Source organism: Heteronotia binoei, chromosome 4 (genome assembly GCF_032191835.1).
Source record: "Heteronotia binoei isolate CCM8104 ecotype False Entrance Well chromosome 4, APGP_CSIRO_Hbin_v1, whole genome shotgun sequence".
Classification (NCBI taxonomy): Eukaryota; Metazoa; Chordata; class Lepidosauria; order Squamata; family Gekkonidae; genus Heteronotia; species Heteronotia binoei.
The window spans coordinates 181,425,895-181,441,568 of NC_083226.1; the positions used below are offsets into that span (position 1 = coordinate 181,425,895).

The 15,674-nt window shown below is 54.1% G+C and overlaps 1 protein-coding gene across 1 annotated transcript in view; it reads left to right on the forward strand.

The window, feature by feature from the left end:
* The window catches only part of DNAI1 (dynein axonemal intermediate chain 1), a 310,319-nt gene that overhangs the window by 33,658 nt on the left and 260,987 nt on the right, over positions 1–15,674 (forward strand). Inside the window, exons 3-4 of the mRNA XM_060236614.1 lie at positions 2,513–2,611; positions 5,231–5,311. Coding sequence (XP_060092597.1) covers positions 2,513–2,611; positions 5,231–5,311 — 180 coding nt within the window. The remainder of the gene's footprint in view (positions 1–2,512; positions 2,612–5,230; positions 5,312–15,674) is intronic.

Genomic DNA, 15,674 nt, shown 5'->3' on the forward strand with positions numbered 1-15,674 from the left:
GATTTTGCGGTGGCTGTTTCTGCTGGATTGAGTGGAGTGTTTTTACTTCGCGAAGTGCTTTGAGCAGGTCTTTGGAGAGGCAGCACGTGCGTTTTTGAAACAGATAGTAAATCATTAGCCCTCCCCTGATGTTGGGGGCCCGTCATGCGTATTTCCAAGGTAGACTCTCTCTAAATGTGGAGGTTCCATTCATCTTCCAGGGCTTGTAGCCGTTGATAGCTTTTGCATTCACGGACATTGGGGGATATGCAGAAGAAGAAGAAGACTGCAGATTTACACCCTGCGCTTCTCTCTGAATCAGAGACTCAGAGCGGCTTACAATCTCCTTTATCTTCTTCCCCCACAACAGACACTCTGTGTGGTGGGTGGGGCTGAAAGCTCTCCCAGAAGCTGCCCTTTAAAGGGCAGAGTGGCTTACAATCTCCTATATCTTCTCCCCCTACAACAGACACTCTGTGTGGTGGGTGGGGCTGAGTGGGCTCTCACAGCAGCTGCCCTTTCAAGGACAGACTGGCTTACAATCTCCTATGTCTTCTTCCCCCACAACAGACACTCTGTGTGGTAGGTGGGGCTGAGAGCTCTCCCAGAAGCTGCCCTTTAAAGGAGAGAGTGGCTTACAATCTCCTATATCTTCTCCCCCTACAACAGACACCCTGTGAGGTGGGTGGGGCTGAGAGGGCTCTCACAACAGCTGCCCTTTCAAGGACAACCTCTACCAGAGCTATGGTTGACCCAAAGCCATTCCAGCAGCTGCAAGTGGAGGAGTGGGGAATCAAACCCGGTTCTCCCAGATAATAGTCCTCACACTTAACCACTACACCAAACTGGCTCTCACAGAAGCTGCCCTTTCAAGGACAATGTGAGGGCTATGGCTGACCCAAGGCCATTCCAGCAGTGCAGGTGGAGGAGTGGGGAATCAAACCCGGTTCTCCCAGATAAGAGTCCTCACACTTAACCACTACACCAAACTGGCTCTCCCAGAAGCTGCCCTTTCAAGGACAATGTGAGGGCTATGGCTGACCCAAGGCCATTCCAGCAGCTGCAGGTGGAGGAGTGGGGGAACCAAACCCGGTTCTCCCAGATAAGAGTCCGCACGCTTAACCACTACACCAAACTGCAGGTCCGGCTCGCCCATTAGGCAAACTTGGCAATTGCCTAGGGTGTCAAGAAGGGGGGGCGCCGAACTGGGCTCCCCCTTGCCCCAGACAATTGCCTGTTTGTCTCCCCTTCCCCCACCACCCTCCATTCCGTTCCCCAGCACAGCGCCGCATCGCGCTCCGTTCCCCCTCCTGCACGATCAGAGGAGTGATGAGGCTTGGCCCTGCCCCCTTCGCAAGGGTTCCAGTAGCCTCCTCCATTACAGTCTTCAGATAACTTAGAAGAAGTCCGGGTAGGACTGAGCCTCGTCATGGCGCTCCTCTGATCGCACCGGGGGGGGGGGGACGGAGTGTGGTGTGCTGTGGAGAGTGAGTGGGGTGGGCAGGTAGCCTGCCTGGGGACCCACGTACCCTAGGGCCGGCACTGGGGCTATGGACTATCACTGCAACTCATGGAAGCAAATTCGGTAAGGTTTTTGTGTGGGAGACTGTTTTCTTATGCCTCCCCTGAATCAGTTTTACAGGCTGGCCCTAGTATTATGACAGAGGAAGAAAATGTATTTCCTGTCCCCTTTCTTCACCCCATGAATGACTTTCACAGAATCATAGAGCTGGAAGGAACACATAGGGTCATCTAGTCCAACCCCCTGCACAATGCAGGAAATTCACAGATGCCTCCCCCTGCGTTCACAGGATCAGCATTGCTTGTCAGATGACCACCTACCTTCTGTTTAAAAAGAAGGAGAGCCCGCCACCTCTCAAGGAGGAAGCCTGTTCCACTGAGGAACCGCTCTAACTGTCAGGAAGTTCTTCCTAATGTTGAGCTGGAAACTCTTCTGATTTAATTTCAACACTTTGGTTCTGGTCCTACCTTCTGGGGCCGCAGAAAACAATTCTGCACCATCCTCTAGAGGACAGCCCTTCAAGTACTTGAAGATGGTGATCCTATCATCTCTCAGCTGCCTCCTCTCCAGGCTAAACATCCCCAGCTCCTTCAACCTTTCCTCATAGGACTTGGTCTCCAGACCCCTCACCATCTTCGTCGCCCTCCTCTGGACCCGTTCCAGCTTGTTAAAATGTGGTGCCCAAAACTGAACACATTACTCCAGGTGAGGTCTTACCAGAGCAGAGCAAAGCGATACTTTATAAATGTGTCTCATTTTAGCTTACTTTCCTCCCCTCCGAAGCCCCTCCCTCTTTAAGATTTCGTTGTGGGAAAAGTGCTCCAAATCTGCCGGGTCATTTCGGTTCTCCTTTTCCGCCTCTTCCTCAGAATGGAGGAATGTGATCTGAGATGGGCCGAGCAGAACTGCCCAGGGGGCCCCAAAGGAAGAAGAGACGGCCGTGTTCCTTTTCAAGCGTTCAGCTCTCGTTCCAACCTTCTGTTCTTCTCTGACGAACCGTTCTCGTTCTAGGATGACGAAGGCGGCACTGAACTGGGAGAGGGGGCGGACGAATGGGCGCAGGCCAAGACGTTGATCAAGCCCCCGGACCAACTGGAGCTGACCGAGGCCGTGAGTAGAATTGGCCAGGAGCTGTTCTTAAGGGCTGGTTCAGACAGAGCCAATGTAGTCCAGCAGGGCAGGGTTAACCTCTGGCTGGGACCTGGGAATCTTCCGGAATCACACAGGAGATCCGGACGCCAGAAATCAGTTCCCCTGAAGGGAATGGCTGCTTTGGGGACTGACTCTGGCATTACGCTACGCTGAGGACCCTTCCCTAGGCTTCATCCCCAAATCCCTAGGAATTTTCCAACCCAGAGGTGGCTGCCCTACAGCTGGGCAAGTCAGGTTTGGTTTGAAGTGTTTTGTTGCCCAAAGTGAGGCACCCCTCCTTGGCCTGCCTTGCAGGCAGCTGGGTCTAAGCCAAAATCATAAGAACAGAAGAGAAGCCCTGTTGGATCAGGCCAATGGCCCATCCAGTCCAACACTCTGTGTCACATAAGAACATAAGAGAAGCCATGTTGGATCAGGCCAGTGGCCCATCCAGTCCAACACTCTGTGTCACATAAGAACAAAAGAGAAGCAATGTTTGATCAGGCCAATGGCCCATCCAGTCCAACACTCTGAGTCACATAAGAACATAAGAGAAGCCCTGTTGGATCAGGCCAATGGCCCATCCAGTCCAAGACTCTGTGTCACGTAAGAACATAAGAGAAGCCATGTTGGATCAGGCCAATGGCCCCTCCAGTCCAACACTCTGTGTCACATAAGAACAGAAGAGAAGCCATGTTGGATCAGGCCAGTGGCCCCTTCAGTCCAACACTCTGTGTCACATAAGAGAAACCCTGTTGGATCAGGCCAATGGCCCATCCAGTCCAACACTCTGTGTCACATAAGAACATAAGAAAAGCCCTGTTGGATCAGGCCAATGGCCCATCCAGTCCAGCACTCTGTGTCACATAAGAACATAAGAAAAGCCCTGTTGGATTAGGCCAATGGCCCATCCAGTCCAACACTCTGTGTCACATAAGAACATAAGAGAAGCCCTGTTGGATCAGGCCAGTGGCCCATCCAGTCCAACACTCTGAGTCACATAAGAACACAAAGAGAAGCCATGTTGGATCAGGCCAATGGCCCCTCCAGTCCAACACTCTCTGTCACATAAGAACATAAGAGAAGCCATGTTGGATCAGGCCAATGGCCCATCCATTCCAACTCTCTGTGTCACATGAGAACATAAGAGAAGCCCTGTTGGATCAGGCCAGTGGCCCATCCAGTCCAACACTATGCATCACATAAGAACATAAGAGAAGCCCTGTTGGATCAGGCCAATGGCCCCTCCAGTCCAACACTCTGCATCACATAAGAACATAAGAGAAGCCCTGTTGGATCAGGCCAGTGGCCCATCCAGTCCAACACTCTGCATCACATAAGAACATAAGAGAAGCCCTGTTGGATCAGGCCAATGGCCCCTCCAGTCCAACACTCTGTGTCACATAAGAACATAAGAGAAGCCCTGTTGGATCAGGCCAGTGGCCCATCCAGTCCAACACTCTGCATCAGATAAGAACATAAGAGAAGCCCTGTTGGATCAGGCCGGTGGCCCATCCAGTCCAACACTCTGTGTCACATAAGAACATATGAGAAGCCCTGTTGGATTAGGCCAATGGCCCCTCCAGTCCAACACTCTGTGTCACATAAGAACAGAAGAGAAGCCATGTTGGATCAGGCCAATGGCCCATCCAGTCCAACACTCTGTGTCACATAAGAACATAAGAGAAGCCCTGTTGGATCAGGCCAGTGGCCCATCCAGTCCAACACTCTGTGTCACATAAGAACATAAGAGAAGCCCTGTTGGATCAGGCCAATGGCCCATCCAGTCCAACACTCTGTGTCACAGAAGAACATAAGAGAAGCCCTGTTGGATCAGGCCAATGGCCCATCCAGTCCAACACTCTGTGTCACTTAAGAACATAAGAGAAGCCCTGTTGGATCAGGCCAATGGCCATCCAGTCCAACACTCTGTGTCACAGAAGAACATAAGAGAAGCCATGTTGGATCAGGCCAATGGCCCATCCAGTCCAACACTCTGTGTCACAGAAGAACATAAGAGAAGCCCTGTTGGATCAGGCCAATGGCCCCTCCAGTCCAACACTCTGTGTCACACAGCGGCCAAAACCCAGGGGCCGTCAGAAGGTTCCCCAGCAGGGTCAGAACTCCAGAAGCCCTCCCCCACCCAAGCACTAAGAATACAGAGCATCTCTTGCCCCAGACAAAGAGTTCCATCCATGTCTTGTGGCACTGGTGAACCTGTGCTCCAGATGTTTCTCCGATCCCCTCTTGAAGCTGCAGCTGTGCTCTAGGGCGGTTGGCTTGGAACTGTCCATTGATTGGCTTAGGCGCAACAGGGGATGCCTCAGGGTTGCAAAGCCAACATCCTTGGTAGGGTGGGAGCATTATGGAGGAGGAGAGTAAGGATTTAACACTGTGCTACGCTCTAGGAACGCCCCCCCCCAATTTCTTTTGTAAAAATCATAGAGCTTAGGGCATGTGTTTTAAAGTCATCTCTGTAGTCCCCTTCCTCCACTGCTTGTTGCAAAATTTGGCTTGGCTGTCTTCTCACTGAGTGCGGTGGCGAAGGTGGCTGAGAAGCATTGCCGCAGAACTTAGAACCAAACTGTTCTTCCGCAGGAGCTGAAGGAGGAGATCACGCGCATCCTTACCGCAAACAACCCGCATGCTCCGGAGAACATTGTCAGGTACAGCTTTAAGGTGAGCACTTCCGTTGCGATCCATGTTTTGCGGGGAACGTTGGCTCTTCGATGCAGGGCCGGGAACCAGGCCTCGGATTCAGCGGGAGCTCACAGGAGGCCCAGCTCCTGAACCTTTCTGAGGGCTCCCCCTCTGCCTCTCCACCTGCCTTGTCCCTTGAATAGCAGGCGCAGCTGCACAGGAATCATAGTTGGAAGGGATCCCCGGGGTCATCTAGTTCAACCCCCTGCACGATGCAGGAAACTCACAAGCAGACTGTGATTTGCAGACTGTGTCCGAGTTCTCCATCCTTCTTCTCTGTCTGGTTGTCCATTGACGGAGCTTTTCAGACGTTAGAATCCTAGAATCATAGAGTTGGAAGGGACCTCCAGCGTCATCTAGTCCAACCCCCTGCACAATGCCATTCGTGGGAAGCCATTCGTGGGAAGGGCGGGATATAAATCCTAAATAAATAAATAAATAAATAAATAAATGCAAGAAACTCACAAACACCTCCCCCTAAATTCACAGGATCTTCATTGCTGTCAGATGGCCATCCAGCCTCTGTTTAAAAAGCCTCCAAGGAAGGAGAGCCCACCACCTCCCGACGAAGCCTGTTCCACTGAGGAACCGCTCTAACTCATAGAATCATAGAAGAGTTAGAAGGACCTCTGGGGTCATCTAGTCCAATCCCCTGCACAATGCAGGAAACTCACTAACACCTCCCCCTAAATTCACAGGATCCTCATTGCTGTCAGATGGCCATCTAGCCTCTGTTGAAAAACCTCCAAGGAAGGAGTGCCCACCACCTCCCGAGAAAGCCTGTTCCACTGAGGAACCGCTCTAACTCATAGAATCATAGAAGAGTTAGAAGGGTCCCCTCGGGTCATCTAGTCCAATCCCCTGCACAATGCAGGAAACTCACAAACACCTCCCCCTAAATTCACAGGATCCTCATTGCTATCAGATGGCCACCTAGCCTGTTTAAAAACCTCCAAGGAAGGAGAGCCCACCACCTCCCAAGGAGGAAGCCTGTTCCACTGAGGAACCGCTCGAACGGTCAGGAAGTTCTTCCTGATGTTGAGCTGGAAACTCTTTTGATTTAATTTTAATTTGATTTAAATCTTTCGATTTAATTTCATCCCATTGGTTCTGGTCCTACCTTCTGGGGCCACAGAAAACGATTCCACACCATCCTCTAGATGACAGCCCTTCAAGTACTTGAGGTGGTGATCCTCTCACCTCTCAGCTGCCTCCTCTCCAGGCTAAACATGGCCAGCTCCTTCAGCCTTTCCTCAGAGGACTTGGTCTCCAGAGAAAGTATTCAGAGAAAGTATTTATATGGCAACTGCGGTGGACCACGGGTTGTTTTTTTTACAAGTAGCTGAATATTGAAAAACATTACAACGAAATAGCAGATTCTACAGCCCTAATGGAGGAGATAGCCCCAGTCTCCACCAAGAGACTATGTAGCCCTGAAATTCACAGAGGGGAATCTTCACGAGTGAATTTCCTCCCATGCTAAAGCAAAGTTCAGACTCCATCACAAACTCCACATGCCAGGCTAGACCAACTGCCCTGTGCGAGATTCACTCCTCTGAATGGGGCCTTCTAAAGGTGCTATCTGGCAAACAGCCAAGATCAGCAACTGCCCATCCGTGTGGCTTCTTCGTTGTGGTCCCCACCCTGCAGAACTGCCTGCCGGAGGTGTAGTGGTTAAGTGCACAGACTCTTATCTGGGAGAACCGGGTTTGATTCCCCACTCCTCCACTTGCAGCTCCTGGCATGGCCTTGGGTCAGCCAGAGCCCTCACATTGTCCTTGAAAGGGCAGCTTCTGGGAGAGCAAGTTTGGTGTAGGGGTTAGGTGTGAGGACTCGTATCTGGGAGAACCCGGTTTGATTCCCCACTCCTCCACTTGCAGCTGCTGGAATGGCCTTGGGTCAGCCGTAGCCCTCACATTGTCCTTGAAAGGGCAGCTTCTGGGAGAGCCAGTTTGGTGTAGTGGTTAAGTGTGCAGACTCTTATCTGGGAGAACTGGGTTTGATTCCCCACTCCTCCCCTTGCAGCTGCTGGAATGGCCTTGGGTCAGCCATAGCCCTCACATTGTCCTTGAAAGGGCAGCTTCTGGGAGAGCAAGTTTGGTGTAGGGGTTAGGTGTGAGGACTCTTATCTGGGAGAACCGGGTTTGATTCCCCACTCCTCCACTTGCACCTGCTGGAATGGCCTTGGGTCAGCCATAGCCCTCACATTCTCCTTGAAAGGGCAGCTTCTGGGAGAGCCAGTTTGGTGTAGTGGTTAAGTGCGCGGACTCTTATCTGGGAGAACTGGGTTTGATTCCCCACTCCTCCACTTGCAGCTGCTGAAATGGCCTTGGGTTAGCCGTAGCTCTGTCCTTGAAAGGGCAGCTGCTGTGAGAGTCCCCTCAGCCCCACCCACCTCACAGAGTGTCTGTTGTGGGGGAGGAAGATAAAGGAGATTGTGAGCCGCTGTGAGACTCTGGAGTGGAGGGCGGGATATAAATCCAATATCTTCATCTACCTCACAGGGTGTCTGTTGTGGGGGGGGGGAAGGTAAAGGAGATTGTGAGCTGCTCTGAGACTCTTCGGAGTGAAGGGCGGGATATAAATCCAATATCTTCATCTACCTCACAGAGTGTCTGTTGTGGGGGAGGGAGGTAAAAGAGATTGTGAGCCGCTCTAAGACTCTTCTGAGTGGAGGGCGGGATATAAATCCAATATCTTCTCCTTCTTCTTCCCCTATTCTCCCTTCCCCTATTCAGTCTCTCATGGACTGAAAAGGTGGTCCAGGAAGTCAGGCCTGGTGTGTGCCTGGCTGTTTTGAGAGCCAGTTTGGTGTAGTGGTTAAGTGCGCGGACTCTTATCTGGGAGAACCGGGTTTGATTCCCCGCTCCTCCACTTGCAGCTGCTGGAATGGCCTTGGGTCAGCCAGAGCTCTGGCAGAGGTTGTGCTTGAAAGGGCAGCTCTGTTAGTACCTGAGAGTCCTCTCCAGCCCCACCCACCTCACAGGGTGTCACGGCTGGGGCCGGGTCAGGCAAAGTCCAGAGGCAGTCCGAGGTCTGTAGCCAGTAAGCAGGAGGGTCCGAGGCGCCAAATCCGAATCACTGTAGAAGCATCGCAGGTCTGAGGTCCAGAAGCCGAGGTCAGGGAGTCCAGAAGTCCAAAGCCAAAGTCAGGGAGTCAGGAACCAAAGTCAAGCCGGAGTGGATGCTAGAATGTCAGGGAGATGACTAGTTGCTTCCACAAAGCTTCCTCCCAAAGCCCACAGCTATATAGCCCTCTGCTGGCTGTTGCCCGTTTGGGCTAATTGCTGGCTCAGGGAGGCAGCCAGGATCCTGTTACCACTCAAGCATCCTTGCTCTTAGAAGGGCCAGAATCCTCTCAGAACTCAGGGCTCAGGGAGCGTCTTGCTTGTGAGCGTGCCGCCCTCCTCCGATCCCTGAGGTCCTGCCGGAGGCGGTCACGCACACGAGCCACCCGAGAGGGCGAGGCAGGGGGGCTGGGATCTTCTCCAGCAGGAGGCAGGGGCACTGGTGCAGGTGGCAGGGGCACAGTTTCCTCATCAGACTCAACTTCCTCTGAAGGGTCCCCAGCACCCATGACACTATCCCCCCCCCCAGGGCCCCCCTCCGTCGAGGGACCTGGAAGGTCGGGGTGGTCGTTGTGGAACTGGTGCACCAAGTCCGGGGCATGAAGATTGTCCTCGGGCTCCCAAGACCGGTCTTCTGGGCCGTATCCCTCCCAGTCCACCAGGTACTGGAGGCCTCCACGATGGTACCGGGAGTCCAGGATCTGGCGCACCTCATATTCTTCCTCGTCATCCACCAACACTGGTGGTGGCGGTGGTGGGGAAGGAGTCCGAGCTGGGTCAGGGGGTGCAGCCGGAACAAGGAGGGAGCGATGAAACACGGGGTGAATGCGGAGGTGGGGTGGCAACTGGAGCCTGAAGGCGACGGGGTTTATTTGTTCAACGACGGGGTAGGGTCCAATGAACCGTGCATCCAGCTTGTGAGACCGACCAGGCCGGCGCAGGTAGCGAGTTGAGAGCCACACCTGATCCCCCGGCTGCACTGGAGGGCCTTCTTGCCTCTTTCGGTCCGCAGCCCGTTTATATGCCTCCTTGGCTTGCTGTAGCTGCTCTCGGAGCAAGTCTTGGCTGGCACGGAGTTCTTGCAGGTAGGCATCGACGGCGGGGACATTCGTGGGTGGTAGGATCGCTGGGAAAAACCGAGGGTGGTACCCGTAGGTTGCAGCAAACGGGGTCATTTGGGTGGATGAATGGACCGCGTTGTTGTATGCAAACTCCGCTAGGGGCAATAGAGTGGTCCAGTCATCCTGCTGGTAACAGGTGTAACAGCGGAGATATTGCTCTAGCGTGGCATTGGTGCGCTCTGTCTGGCCATCTGTCTGTGGGTGGTAGGCCGAGGACAGGTGCACTCGAGTACCCAGGCTGGAATGGAGGGCTTGCCAGAACCGAGAGGAGAACTGAGGGCCCCGATCGGAGATCAGATGGGCTGGGAGTCCATGCAGACGAAAGATGTGTTGCAGGTAAAGCTGGGCCGTCTCCTGAGCTGTGGGGAGTTTCGGGCACGGAACAAAGTGGGCCATCTTGGTAAATAGGTCGACGACCACCCAGATACAAGTCTGACCCTTGGAGCGTGGAAGTTCCGTGATGAAGTCCATCGAGATGGTATCCCAGGGTCCTGAAGATGTGGGCAAGGGCTGAAGCAACCCTGAGGGTTTGGCTGGGATGTCTTTGGCCCGTCGGCAGACGTCACAGGAGCTGACATAGCGGGCAACATCAGCGCGAACTCGTGGCCACCAGAATTCCCTTGTCAGCAAGTGGGTGGTCTTATGCTGTCCAAAGTGCCCGGCGGGTAACGAGTCGTGGGTCAGGCGTAGCACTTCTGCCCGCAAGGGCCCGGGCGGCACATAGAGGCGTTCGCGGTGTAGCAAGAGGCCGCCTCGAGTCGTGAACTCCCCTGTTGGGTCATCTTGGAGAGCCTGGAGGTGTTGCTGGACCCAGGGATCATTGGCCTGGCTAGCCCGAATGTCCTCCACGAGTGCTGGTGAAGTGGAGGTGGCTGCAAATACTGAGGGCGGCAGGATTGGAGCAGCGGGCGCGGTCTCAGTTGAGGCAGGGGCGTATTCCGGTTTCCGGGAGAGCGCGTCTGCTTTCCGGTTCTGGGTATGGGGGATGTAGGAGATCCGGAAGTCGAAGCGAGAGAAGAATAGGGACCACCGGATCTGGCGCTGGTTGAGACGGCGGGTGGTCTGGAGGTGTTCCAAGTTCCGGTGATCGGTGAGCACTTGAACAGGGTGGCGAGCCCCTTCGAGGTAATGTCGCCAAACCTCAAACGCCGCCTTGATTGCGAGCAACTCCCTCTCCCAGATGGTATAGTTCCTCTCTGCAGCAGTGAGCTGCCGCGAGTAATAGGCGCAGGGCTGTAGTGGCTGGGACGGCTCCTCGCGCTGGGACAGCACTGCTCCCAGGGCCACGTTGGAGGCATCAGCTTCCACCGTAAAGGGAAGCTGGGGGTCGGGGTATCTCAGGAGTGGCCCGGTGGCAAAGCGAGTCTTCAGGGTGGAGAAGGCGTTATCGGCCTCTGGGGACCAGTGGAAGGATTCTTTGGGGCGGAGTAGTTGAGTCAGGGGTGTGGTCAGGGATGCGTAGGCCGGGATGAATTGCCGATAGTAGTTGGCAAAACCGAGGAACCGCTGCAGGTCTTTGCGATTCTGAGGAGCCTGCCAGGTCAGGACCGCTTCTACTTTTTTCGGGTCCATGAGGATCCCCTGCGGTGACACGATGTGCCCAAGGAACTCGACGGAGCGCAGGTCGAAGTCGCACTTCTCCAGCTTGGCGTAGAGACCATGGGCTCGTAGGCGCTGCAGGACCTGGCGGACGTGCTCGGCGTGCTGGGCAGGATTGCGGGAGTAAATTAGGATGTCATCCAGGTATATGATCGCGAAGCGGTCGAGCAGGTCCCGGAATATGTCATTCATGAACCTCTGGAAGACAGCGGGGGCATTGGTCAGTCCGAAGGGCATTACCAGGTGCTCGTACTGCCCGTATCGGGTCCCAAACGCGGTCTTCCATTCGTCTCCGGGCCGTATGCGCACCAAATTGTACGCTCCACGGAGGTCCAGCTTGGTGTAGATTTGGGCCCCCTTTAGGCGATCCAAGAGTTCAGGGATCAGTGGTAGAGGGTACCGGTCGCGGATGGTGATCTTGTTCAGGGCCCGGTAGTCATTGCACAGCCGGAGCTCCCCACTTTTCTTCTTCACGAAGAGCACTGGAGCAGATAGGGGAGAGGTTGAGGGTCGGATGAATCCGCGTTTCAGGTTCTTGTCCAGGAAGTCTCGCAGAGCTGCCAACTCCGGCTCCGACATTGGGTACAGACGCCCCACCGGGAGTGGTGCCCCAGGTACCAAATCAATGGCACAGTCGTAGGGCCGGTGAGGGGGAAGCTGATCAGCTCCTGTCTCTTCGAAGACATCAGCAAAGTCCACATACTTCTGAGGGAGCTGAGGACCACCACTCGGGATGCCAGCTGCTAGAGTGGTGGGAGGAGTCAGATGGGGGCATGGGTCTCGGAAGCGTAGTTCCTGCTGGGCCCAGTCCACGATGGGGTTGTGCAGCTTCAGCCAGGAAAGGCCTAGAATCAGCGGGAAGCGAGGCATGCGGGCGACATCAAACCGCAGCTGTTCTTGGTGCTGCTGGACGTGGAAGGTGATGGGACAGGTCTCCTGGGTGACGGGGCCAGAACGGAGGAGGCGCCCGTCAATAGCCTCCACCAGCGACGGAATCCCTTTTGTCTGCACAGGGATCTGGTGCTGCTTCACAAAGGCGGCATCTATAAAACAGTGGGCCGCTCCCGAGTCCAGCATGGCATACACGAACAGCCAGCGTTCGTCAGGCAGACGGAGTTTGACTGGTAGCAGGAATGGCCCTGGGGTATCAGCCCGCTGTTCGGAGGACCCAGCTAGTCGCCCCAGGCTGGGGGGTCCACTTACGCCTGGGGCTGCCCTTTTGGCGGCGGTGGCAGCGAAGGTCCAGGTATCCGATGCTTAACAGGGCAGCCAGAGGCATAGTGGCCTGCCGTGCCGCAGTAGAGGCACAGATCCTGCGTGCGGCGTCTGGTCTTTTCCTCTGGGGTCAGGCGGGGTCGAGCAGCTCCAAGCTGCATAGGCTCATCCTTGGTGCTGGTACTAGCTGGGGACGGGCGAGGAGCCAGGTAGCACGGCGCAGGGAGCTGGCGCCCTCTGGTCTTGGCTTGGCGGCGACTTTCCAGGCGGCCATCGATGCGGAGGCAGAGGGTGATAAGTTCTTGGAGCGTGGGTGGCTGCTCCACCCTGGCCAGTTCATCCAGGACCTCCTCTGCCAACCCCTCAGTAAACTGGTCCATCTGGGCAGCCTCATTCCACGCCAAGTCCTGGGTCAGGAGCTTGAATTCAGTGGCATATTGAGCCACCGAGGAGTTGCCTTGTTTCAGTGCCCTGATCTTCCGGTTGGCTGTGGCTGCTTGGACTGGGTTTGAGAAAGCAGCAGACAGGTGGGCCTCAAACCCCTGGTAATCAGTCAGTAGGGGAGAGGACGCGACCAGTAAGGGTGTGGCCCATTTGGCCGCCTGCCCCTTTAACAGACTGATGACGAAACACACCTTGGTTTTGTCATTGAGGAAGTCCCGTGCTCTCAGTTCAAAGTACAGCCGACACTGTGCTAGGAAGGCAGGAAATTCTTCCACGGCACCCCCAAATCTGTCAGGTGGGGGAACTGGGCACTTGGCTGGAGCACTGGCCGCAGGTTGTTGCTGCAAGTGCACTACTGCCTGTGTTAGCTGCTGTACCTGGGCTTGGAGCGCAGCCAGTAGTTCGGTGGTTTCACTTGCTTCAGCATCCATCCTGTGGAGTGGGTGTTTGTCGGTGGAAGCAATCTGTCACGGCTGGGGCCGGGTCAGGCAAAGTCCAGAGGCAGTCCGAGGTCTGTAGCCAGTAAGCAGAAGGGTCCGAGGCGCCAAATCCGAATCACTGTAGAAGTATCGCAGGTCTGAGGTCCAGAAGCCGAGGTCAGGGAGTCCAGAAGTCCAAAGCCAAAGTCAGGGAGTCAGGAACCAAAGTCAAGCCGGAGTGGATGCTAGAATGTCAGGGAGATGACTAGTTGCTTCCACAAAGCTTCCTCCCAAAGCCCACAGCTATATAGCCCTCTGCTGGCTGTTGCCCGTTTGGGCTAATTGCTGGCTCAGGGAGGCAGCCAGGATCCTGTTACCACTCAAGCATCCTTGCTCTTAGAAGGGCCAGAATCCTCTCAGAACTCAGGGCTCAGGGAGCGTCTTGCTTGTGAGCGTGCCGCCCTCCTCCGATCCCTGAGGTCCTGCCGGAGGCGGTCACGCACACGAGCCACCCGAGAGGGCGAGGCAGGGGGGCTGGGATCTTCTCCAGCAGGAGGCAGGGGCACTGGTGCAGGTGGCAGGGGCACAGTTTCCTCATCAGACTCAACTTCCTCTGAAGGGTCCCCAGCACCCATGACACAGGGTGTCTGTTGTGAGGGGAGAAGATAGAGGAGATTGTAAGCCGCTCTGTGTCTCTGATTCAGAGAGAAGGGTGGGGTATAAATCTGCAATTCTTCTTCTTCTTAGTATAATATATTGGGTTCAAGTGCAAGGAGGAGACCCTGTCGTGGTGATCCTAGCTCTTTTATCGAGTACAGCATGGTAACAGCTGAACTCTAAGACTGGAGAACTTGGCCGCCCACAGGACCAACCGTGTACAGTTCAGGGTTCCTGCACTAGGACGCCTTTGGATCATTCAAACCAGCAGGGGCCCGTGATTGGAGCAAGGCAGCAGGGGTTTGGCTCCTACTGCCCATTGTTCCTGAGTCCCCAAGCTCAGTTCTGAAGGCTCCAATGAGCCAGGCAGGAACACCAATAATTATGAACATAATGAACATATGAAGCTGCCTTATACTGAATCAGACCCTTGGTCCATCAAAGTCAGTCTTGTCTACTCAGACTGGCAGCGGCTCTCCAGGGTCTCAAGCTGAGGCTTTTCACACCTATTTGCCTGGACCCGTTTTTGGAGATGCCAGGGATTGAACCTGGGACCTTCTGCTTCCCAAGCAGATGCTCTACCACTGAGCCACCGTCCCTCCCCAATTATACACAACCTTAGTCCACGAGTTCTTGTATTGTGAGAAAGGGAGAAAAGGACTTCTTTCTCTACTTTCTCCATCCCATGCATAATCTTGTCGACCTCTATCATGTCACCCCGCAGTCGACGTTTCTCTAAGCTAAAGAGTCCCAAGCGTTTCAACCTTTCTTCATAGAGAAAGTGTTCCAAGCCTGTAATCATTCTAGTTGCCCTTTTCTGGACTTTCTCCAATGCTATAATATCCTTTTTGAAGTGCGGTGACCAGAATTGCACACAGTACTCCAAATGAGACCGCACCATCGATTTATACAGGGGTATGATGATACTGGCTGATTTGTTTTCAATTCCCTTCCTAATAATACCCAGCATGGCGTTTGCCTTTTTTATTGCAATTGCACACTGTCTTGACATTTTCAGTATGACATTTTCAGTATAGAGATTCAGTATGGCAGAGTGAAAGTTCTAATCTCTGTTAGAGATGAGGATGGTATATTAGTTGTCTTGGTCTCAGTGCCTGCACTGTGAAATTGCCTTCTTCTCCAGACTGTGTGTTAGCCCGTTTTGATGTTGCTTCTGCAGGCTTCTGGGCTTCCTAACGAAAGCTGTGTCCCGCATGCTGTTTATGAGGGACGCAGCCCTCCTTCTGTGGCCTTTGGGACCAGTTCTTTCCCCTTCAATCCAGGTTTATTTCTTTTGCTTTGCCTCCTTGTCATTTTCTCAGGTGTTTAAGCAGGAGGATTAAACAAATCGATCAGGGGATTAACATAATTGATCACTTGGAAATCGGACGTGGCAGTTGCTCGAGACTTTTGGAGAAACGAGCACAGTCAGGGCGCCTAATGCGGAATGAGAAGTGTCGGTCAGAGGAGGCAAGCAATGATTTATTTCATCGCCGGGGCGTTCAGGGCTCCCAAGCTTTTGAGGCCCGTTCGTGGGAAAGATGCACGAGTTCTTTCAAGCAAAAAAAAAAAAAAAGGCGTTCAGAGCGATCGATGCCAATTTGCGGCTAAATTGCAACTATTACTCATTAGCTGGAGTCAAAGGACACAACAGAAATCTCAGGAGGATACTTTTAAACGGCTCGTGCGACTGCAGGACGACCAGAAATTGGAATACGCTGAGGATCAGTGGTCCCCGACCTTTTTAGCACCAGGGACTCATTTTGTGGAAGAGAATTTCTCCATGGACCGGGGGTGGGGGAGCAATGGATTTGGGATG